Here is a 9,922-nt window from a genome sequence, read left to right on the forward strand (position 1 = left end):
TATGTGGATAATTACAGGAAAATTAGGGCAAGAGCTGAAGTCTGCTGGTCCTGGACAAGGTCTCCGCACACAATAGGACTGTTTAGGGTGTATTTCAGCTGTTTTCTGAACCTGCTCCTGTTTTCATGCAGTGTACAGATGTTTTAGCTCGTACAAAGCTGCTCACTTTTAAAGATAATTGTTTTATGGTGTAGGTGATCTTAACAGTGTTACGGTCCAAATAGTATCCAAATAATTGGGTGACTGACTATCAACTATGAGGCTGGTGTGAGGAACAATAGATGTTAGAACTTCTACGATTTGACACTTTTGCAAAAACAAACCATTGCAGCTAGGGTTGGGCATCGTTTAAATTTTAATGATTCCGATTCTCAATTTCAAATCCTGTTCTAAATGATTCTCGATTCCGATTCTTTGAGTTGTGCAGGTAAAAAGGTCACAGATTTCAAAGGATATTTTTTCATTTGAGAAAGCCTTTAAACAGGAATTTTTTTATTAATTCACTTAGTTGATTGGTTGCTGTACTGTAACTAGGGCATTCAATTACAAAGGTCCCCAACTGTAACTGTAAAACTGAAACTTGCTGAAATAGCACAACAAACAAGTTGGCAGCAGTCTAAAAAAACAAAGAGCTGCAGCCCAGGTAGATGTGAAACAAAAACAAACCCTGGAGCAGTCATGTGACAAATCATTTAACAGTTAACATTTAATAAGAGCCTGAAAAGACATGGATATAAAGAAAAGAGCATTATATCCATGTATCCATCCCAGCAGAACAAATGAGTGCGGGCATTTAGGAATCGAAAAGCAAACATCTTTGTAACTGTTTTGGAACCGGTTCTCGGTGCCCAGGCCTAATTACAGCTTTTTCAGAGGGCAGTAAAATTATTTATTTTGCACATAATATCGTGAGCCACTAACGTCAGCCGTCATCACAGACGGAAGTTGATCACAGGAAATGAGGAGCACCAGTAGATTCATACACCACGTCTGGTTCCTTTAATCACATATCATGTGCATGTTTTAGTAACACCCTTTTTTGGTTTTGATTTGATTATGTATTAACTATTAAATTCACTAATAATGTGACTTAAGCGTTGCTCTTTTTTGTCCGCAAAAGTCCGCCCAGTCACCAGTTTAATTGGATGCTATTTGGACCTTAACACTGTTCACAGATTCGGGCTTCCACCATCAATCACTCTTGAACGAAACATCGACACACAAATTACGCCTCTGCCATCGGTGTGAGGTGGACAACATGATAGAAGATTATTTTATCAAACGCAGCTGAGTAAACGTCGTCTGTCAGTCCTCTCTGTGTGGTGAGTTTAAAAAATATGGAAATATCTCACAAATAGAATAAGATTATGTTTTAAAACAGAAAAAGAGATTTTACAACAAAATGAAAAACAGGATTTGAAGTTGTCTGTTGATTACAAGGGCGACCGTGGCTCAGGTGATAGTGGGTCATCTTCTGATCGAGAGGTTGGGGGTTCGATCCCAGTACCTGACTATGTGTCGAAGTGTCCTTGGGCAAGACACTGAACCCTAAGTTGCTCCCAGTGATCGACTAGCGCCTTGCATGGCAGTCCTGTCCCACTGGTGTGTGAATGGGTGAATGAAAAAAAATAAAACAGAAAAAAACTGCTTGTTTGGTTTTTCTGTTTTGGTTTTGTCAGTAAAACAAAATAACCACACTGTTTATTTTGATTTGGTTTTAAAACGGAAATAACCAAAGACCGAAGGGTGTACGGGTTCAGTTGGATGGAGTGCTTCCTTACCCAGATAAAACGTAAAGATCAATCGTGACTCAGTTCAATCGATTCAAATGTGATACTCTTGAATCACAGTACATTTATTTATTTATTTTTAACAGCAGAGCACAGCTATTTAGAATTTGACATTCAGGATGCACCACTGTTTTAAATCAGAGGTGTGGAAGCATTTTGGCTTCCCCAAGACAAAATGAAAGAAGTGGGAAAGAAAGAACATGTGAAATCCAAGGTAAGAGGGGCACAGAGAGGAAAGGGAGAAACGAGAATGAAAGCTAGTTTATTCATATTATTTTTTTGTTATGGGATTTGTTTTAAAGTCCAATTATTAAGGCACAAAATACATTTCCAGTTGCATTTTTAAAAATAAAAGGAACTCTTATGCAGTTTTGAATTGTTCACTGTAGAGCCAGTATTTAAATGAATAGGCTTCTTCTTCATTTATACTGTTTCTTTATTTCATTCAGGATTTATTTTTAATTGTTTTGTGTAGTTTATCAAGGGATTCTTTTGACTATGAAAGATAAGACAACAGTACAGCATTTTTATTTTCAAAGAAAAAAAAAAATGTTTTTCAGTCATCGTTTTAGTCTCATTTTGTGAAATAAATCGTGAGAATTGTATTGAGAGTTGAGTGAATCGTTGCATCCCTACTACAACAATCTACACTACAGAACTCACATGCTGTTCCTTGTAGGAGAAAAAGCCAAAAGTGGAACCTATTATGCACCTGTTTGTTAATAATTGTGCCTGTATGGCATAAAGCATCAGCAAATTCAACCCAGAGTTGTCTTTTTGTTATGACTTTAGAGTTACAAATAATAAGATTTTTATTATATATATCCATTTTAAGAGAAAATATGAAAAATACTCTGTTGGTGTCATCTATATAAATAAGTTGTACTGAAGCATTTAATGAAACTCTTTTTTTTCTCTTCAAGTGACACTGAGACTCCACGATGGTGAAAATTTTCATTGGGAACTTGTCCCAAGAAACTACATCAGATGAGCTGAGATCTCTATTTTCCCAGTATGGCAAGATCGCGGAGTGCTCCATCGTCAAGAATTTTGGCTTTGTGCACATGGATAGCAAGACAGAGGCAGAGGAAGCAATCCGTAATTTGCACCATTATGAGTTAAACGGCCAGCCCATGAATGTAGAGCTGAGCCGAGGCAAGTCCAGAGGATCCACCAAACTACACGTGGGGAACATAGCATGCACCAACCAGGAGCTGAGGGCCAAGTTTGAAGAGTATGGTGCAGTGCTGGAGTGTGACATAGTGAAAAACTATGCCTTTGTTCACATGGAGCGGATGGAGGACGCCATGGAGGCCATAAGGCAGTTAGACAACACAACTTTTAAAGGTGAACTCATGGGTGGGGCTTGATGGGGAGGTCTTTTTCCAGTGATGTGTAACCTAGTTTATCCATGCGAGTAATGGGTAGGTTTACAGTGGAAAACGGGTGAGTAAAAGGCACAAGGAGAATCGGCATCAATTTAAGGCATGTATTTGTTGTGGTACTACTACTTTAGTGAGGTCACATGCACAAATTCGACGAATTACAAGAAGAGGAATTAATTTCAGGTCTATCAACATCTATTTTGTTTATTTTCTCTACTAAAAGCTCAACTAATGTTCAAGTTGGAGCATGTATTTCAGCCTTTTAATTGTACTTTATACCTATAATAGGTTAGCTTTTGTAAATGTGTTGCAAAGTTTTGTGTAAAAAAAAAAGTGCAATACATTTAACTATGTATTTTTAGTTATTCAATAAAAATAACAAATGTTCTTGCCATGCCAAATACTTATGTAACAGTCATTGAAAAATTAATTTTTTATTACACTTACAGAAACAGTGATTTTTCCTTTAACTTTTTCTGTTATCTGTTATACTTAACTTTAATGTGTTCTGCGGGGTCCAAACAAACCCCTGGTAAATCTTCACTAACTGCATTGTGTAAGGTTCATTGTACACAAGCGGTAGGCCAGGTTATAGATTTTAGCTTAAATGATGTGGAATGTTCTATTTTATCGCTTCTTTTTAAAGCTGTTTTTGTCCTTGTTTTTTTTTGTTTTTTTTTTTTTTTTTTTTTTTAAATCAATCTCACAATGTACAATATTTGTGCAATTCACTGAAGCTGAAAGTCCTTATTGAGTGTTTTCTTTTTAAGGCAAACTGATGAACGTGAAGCTTTCAACTAGCCGCCTGCGTACTGCGCCGGGAATGGGAGACCGATCGGGTTGTTATCGTTGCGGGCAGGAAGGCCACTGGTCCAAAGAATGCCCTCTAGACCAAAATGGCTACCACAGAAATGGCTCAGAGCCTCAGTCTGATGGATATGATGCCTCGAGATTTGGTGGGCATGGTCCAAGCAGGGGTTACCCGGACTACGTTGGTGAACCAGATTACAGTGGCGGCTATGCTCCTGTACATGGGTATTCCCGGGGTGCTGCGGCTCACACTGGCGGCATGGCAGGTTACAGAAGAGGTGCGGGCTTTGATGGTGCAGTGAGGTATGGGCCACCCCCAAGTTATGGCATAAGCGCTGTTGGCAACCCGAGTATGCCACAGATGTATGGCAGTGAGACGGCATACCGAGGCAACAACTCCGTCTATGGCGCGGTGCCAGCCTACCCGGTGCGACGGTCGCCGTATGAGGAAAGGGATCCCTATGGGGTAGTGGACTACTATGAGAAGTACAGGGCCAATGCTTACGGAGGCAGTTATTTTGAGGACCGCCGCGGTGTTCCTGCTCCTGCAACATCTTCCTCCACAGCGGTAATGAGGAATCATATGCCACCCTCTAATCTCGACCCATACGAGTGTTCTCCCATGCCTCCTCCACCAGCCCCAGTCAACTCATACTACGCACGTGACCGGAGTCCGATTCGGAGAGTCGGTGCCGAGGCAGAAGGCTACTCATACGACCGATCGCGCATTTCTTCGGTGACCGGGATCCCAAGAAGTTCTGTCTACGAGCATCCGCGGGATCCCGGTGCTGAGCGTGCACGGTATACATACTAATTTTTGCAAGCGAGAGCTGTATCGCATAGTGAATAGGTAAGCCTTTAGTGCCATTGGAATCACTAAAATGTAGAATATTGCAGTCTAAATTTCTGTTTGAGTTAGTCATGTGTACCTGTGTGTGGGAAGTATAAAAAAAATCTCACTTGTACAGTATTCCAGGTTTTACTGCACAGTAAAGGAAAACTAATAAAGCATTTAGTTATTTTTCACTGTTGTGTTTTGTGATGTGGAGATGTGGAAGTCCAAGCACTGCATCCAAGTTTCCTACATTCAACTCAAACTAATTATCAGAATGCTGACTATATAGAACTTGAACATTTAAGTAAACTTTGACATTGGTGCATGAAAAGGCTTCAGTAAAGGTGAGCCTGGCGGTACTTGTATTCAGCTTCAATTTCATTTAGCCACATCTGTTATATATGCTTTTTTGTGTAGCTAGTCAGTGATAGTGGATTTCAGCAAATGCTTTGATTCTTTTCCATCATGTATTAATTTTAGACTAGTTTAAAGCAGAGATTTTCAACTTGTGGATTTTACCTGTGCTTTCTTTGCACAGGTAATAACTAGGTGCATATTTTGTCCACAGCACAACTTACCCTCATTACTCTATTGATCAAATAAAAGTTCTTTTTTAAAAATTCTTAGAAAATGACATTTCTAGGTCCCAAAGTTATAATAATTGACACCTAACAGTTAATTAGTGACCAGATGCGCAAATTAGAAAGCCTTTCCAAATTTTTTAAAGTTCAGTTAATCCAGGTCTTTTTGTTTAACATAAAAGCAGCTGTTGTGGCATAGTCCTTTAATGTCTTTAAAACAATATCAAAGAGCTATTAAACATCTAATTTCATGAGCCTGTCAATTTAAAGGGTCATTGTCTGTATGTTCTTTTGGTGTCAAGGGTTTGAGGGATTTTGCAAGCAGCAACTTAATCTGAGGTAATGATTCCTCGAGTAAAAACTAAGTTTGTTAAAGGTGTTGGTTGGCACCTGTCAAATGTGACTGCTTTTTTGTCAAAAATATGAACGTTGTTTTTTTAAATAAATGGATTGTGATATTGTTTTGCTATTGTAGCTGTCATTTTTACTGAGTAATAAATGTAAGACATTTTTACCATGTCTAATTAAATTTGTTCTGCTTCATCTGCCCAATGATCTCACTGTTTTAAAACTACACAATGTTCATTGAATGCTTCAGTGTTCTAGGTAAGTCAAATGCTTGTTTAACAAGAAATGAAATATTGTGAAAGAGCTGTTTTAAAAAAAAAAACTGATACTTTACATATCTACTTTGTAACTGCAAATCATCTTAATTTTCATTGGAATTTGTGTAGTTTGTCAATATAAATTTGACTTGTTTTAACATCCTTAAAGATGAGCCAAAAATGGTAGTTTACCAGCGGAGGTTAGAATGTAATCTTTTCATTGAAGTTTTCAGACAATCATACACTAAGCTTCATAAACATATGGACATGGTAAATTAAAATTCAGAAAGAGAAGAGAAAAAAAAGTAAGTGAAAATTCAGACTTGAAAAAATAACTGCTGAGTCCCTAATGGAGTACCCAAGTTTATCAAGCTTGAGATGAGTCATAATGCTTTCCACCAATTTACTATGAGACGGTGGTTTGGTAGATTTCCAGTGCGTCAATACTAATCGTCTTGCTAGTAAAGACAGAAAGGCATTACCCTATGTGCTTGAAAGCAGACCCTACAGGAACTACTCCAAATAATGCAATTTCAGAGTCTGGTTATATTTCCTTACTGCAAATAATGGAGAATATTTCAAAGATGACCACTGAGAATGTCATGAGACTACTAGGGCAGCTCCAAAACAAATGGTAAAGAGTGGCTTTATCCTGGTGATGGTGGGGACAAGTTAATTTTTATTCTGGGAAAATTTTGCTTCTGCTAAAGTGTAATCTATTACTTTAAACTAATAATCCATGTCTAATGCACATAGATGTAGAATGGATTGAACTGCACACTGCAACATTTCATCTGAGGCTTCAGTCCCAAAGTCTTTGGCCCACTGTTTTAATAAAATAAAATAATTACTCATTTTGTAGTAAGAAATGTTAGAAAAGGCTTGATCAAGTGATGTCGCTCAGAGAACAATAGTCAGCAACAGTAGGTATGAGAAAAACTGACCCATTTATTATTCATCAATGTCAACCTTAAACATAAAATATACAATCTACAATTTAATAAAATTATATTCCCACATGGCCGACATCACTTCTTCTCCCAGTAGTGCCGCACACACGTGATCACGTGGGCTCTGAGCGAGAGTGTGAAGGCTTATTGCTGCTTTGCCACCACCTATTTTGTTGGAGTGTCAACCACAGTCACCTATGGATAGGAGTTCTATCCAAATATATATATATATATATATTTTATCAAAGCACCTATATCGGTGATTTTAGATGTAGACCGATAAAATGCGATATTTGTTTTCTGGCTGATATTGGACCGATATCAATATCAACTCGGGGCATCATTAATAGTTTGGATATCATGCCTGTCTGTCCCGGCCCAGAAAATCATCTGTCTAGCCCTGAAATTTGAGACCAAATTTTCAATGTGTTAATCACAATGAGGTTTGTCAGGTTTTTCATGCTAAGAGGTAGTGGAACATCAAACACAGATGTTGAAGATACTGGATTACACAAAGCCTGCTCCATCTCAGCCCATACTGGTCCATTGTTGTGGTGAAAGTGTGATACCCAATAAACCATTCTTTCAATTGGAGGCCCAACAATAGTGTAAAAATTTAGGCAATCCCAAGCCCCCCTCTGTCTTCTTTTGCTCCAGATATGATTTCCTAATCGGTGGGATGGATTTGTTCCAGATAAAGAATGAGATAACTTTTTTTTTTTTTTTTCCAAAAAAAGCATTGATAAAAACAGATATTGTTTGAAAGAAAAACAGAAAATGTGGTGTGATTTTCATCTTGACAGAATTGATTCTACCAGCAAGAGAAACAGGGAGTGCTGACCATTTATTGAGATCCAGTTTGCCCCACTCCAGTGCTGGTTTCAGATTGTGTTTGAATAAATCCTTAAATTTGCGTGTTACTGAGATCTCCAGGTAAAGTTATCACAAGCCAGTTGAAATGGATACTCGTCAAAGTTCATGCAGCGTGCCTGAGCGTAAACTGGGAATGTAATGCTCATTGACAAGTTAATTTTGTGACCCAAAATTTTACAATAACTAGTAATTATGTCTAGGGCTTTAAGGATTGAAATGTCAGCTTGGGAAAGATACAAAATTAAATCATCAGCATACAAGGATAATTTGTGGGTTTGACCCTTCTCAAGTCGGCTTCATTCCTCATTGCCATGGCAATGCTCAATAGCTATATTGAAAAGGAGCGGGGGACAGGGGACACCCCTGTCTGGTCCCACAGTATAGGGCAAAATAATCAGAGACAATTTTGTTTGTTCTAATGCAGGTCCTTGGAGAAGCATATAAAATCTCAATCCAAGAGCAAAATGCCAGGCCTAAGCCACATTTATTTAAAGCAAGTATATTCTATCTGATTGAATGCTATGTGGGCATCTAGAGAAATAATCAGACATATAGAGAATGTTAAATAATTTGTGTAGATTACCAGAAAATTATCACCCAGAGATAAATTCTGACTGCAGGTCAGGATGTATTATAGAGCTCATCACCTTATCGAGTCTCATTGCGAGGATCTTAGTCAGGATCTTGTAATCACTTGAAAGCAAACTCACAGGTCTGTATGATTCACATGTGAGAGGGTCCTTGCCTTTTTTGTATAGTACTGAGATTACTTCCTGCGTCAGCTGAGGAAGTTCAACCTGCCCCAGGAGCTGCTGATCATGTTCTACACCTCCATCATTCAATCTGTTCTGTGCACCTCCATCACTGTCTGGTTTGGATCTTCAACCAAACTAGACAGACACAGACTACAAAGGATAGTCAGGACTGCAGAAAAGATCATTGGTGTTGATCTGCCCTCCATCCAAGTCTTATACCTGTCCAGGGTCAGGAAACGGGCAGGTAGCATCACTGCAGACCCCTCTCACCCTGCACACAATCTGTTTAAACTCCTCCCCTCTGGCAGACGCTACAGATCACTGTACGCCAAAACAACCCGCCATAAAAACAGTTTCTTCCCCCAGGCTGTCACTCTGATCAACACTAAACAGTCAAAGAGTGTCAGTCCTGTTTCTGTGGAAAAACCCTGGAACCAAACATAACAACCCTGGATGAACCTGTCACTGAGAATGTTCATGTACATACCTTTAATTTAAATGTTCTCCTGCACTACTTATCAATGCTCTACTGCACTATTTTCCTTTTATTATTATTATATTTTATTATTATCTTTCTTTTCTATTATTTTTTTCCTTCTTTTATCTTATTTTTTTTAATTTTTATTTTGTATTTGTTTATTTTTTTTATATATACTATTATTATTATTATTATTATTATTATTATTATTATTATTATTATTATTATTATTATTATTATTATTATTATCATCATCTTGTTATTTGCACATTCTAGTCTAACTACTGTTTATATTTATACTTATGTTTATACTTATTATCATCTCTTCTAGTTGATTGTTTATTATTGAATGTTTCACTATTGGAGAGAGCACAGTTGACCGAGTCAAATTCCTCGTGTGTACAACATACACTTGGCCAATAAAGATGATTCTGATTCTGATTCTGATTCTGATTATTGCTTTTGTCATGCTGGGTGGTAGTGCCTTCTTTTTAAAAGTCTCTGTAAGCACTTCACTTAGGAGGGAGGCTAAGTTTTATGAATATTTTTTGTAAAATTCAATGGGGAACCCATCTGGCCCTGGTACTTATGACGCTTTTCATTTGTATGATTGCTTTTTTTGTTTAAATGGATCGGGACAAAGATTTTCTTTTTCCAGATCACATATGACTGGGAATTCCAATTTGTCAAGGAAATAATTTATTTCACTACTACTAGCAGAGGTTAAACGAGAGAAGAAAAAAAAGGGGAAAAAAACCCATGACGTCATACTTTTCAAAACAATGGAGTGTAGTTAATATGAATATGGAGCCTTTATTGTCATATAGGTACAGGTACATACACAAAATTAGTTATCTGCT

General features: G+C 37.8%; 2 protein-coding genes across 2 annotated transcripts; both read left to right on the plus strand.

Moving 5' to 3' along the window:
• Window positions 1–2,695: 2,695 nt before the first annotated feature.
• On the plus strand, window positions 2,696–3,352 carry LOC114480723 (RNA-binding protein 4.1-like). The gene has a single exon (XM_028475116.1). The coding sequence runs from the start codon at window positions 2,732–2,734 to the stop codon at window positions 3,158–3,160; it is 429 nt and encodes a 142-aa protein (XP_028330917.1). The 5' UTR covers window positions 2,696–2,731; the 3' UTR covers window positions 3,161–3,352.
• Window positions 3,353–3,809: 457 nt separating this feature from the next.
• Window positions 3,810–5,009, plus strand: LOC114480722 (RNA-binding protein 4.1-like). The gene has a single exon (XM_028475115.1). It carries the CDS (start codon window positions 3,954–3,956, stop codon window positions 4,797–4,799), a length of 846 nt encoding a protein of 281 aa, XP_028330916.1. The 5' UTR covers window positions 3,810–3,953; the 3' UTR covers window positions 4,800–5,009.
• Window positions 5,010–9,922: the final 4,913 nt, after the last annotated feature.

The sequence above is a fragment of the Gouania willdenowi genome, chromosome 18 (genome assembly GCF_900634775.1).
Source record: "Gouania willdenowi chromosome 18, fGouWil2.1, whole genome shotgun sequence".
NCBI lineage: Eukaryota > Metazoa > Chordata > Actinopteri > Blenniiformes > Gobiesocidae > Gouania > Gouania willdenowi.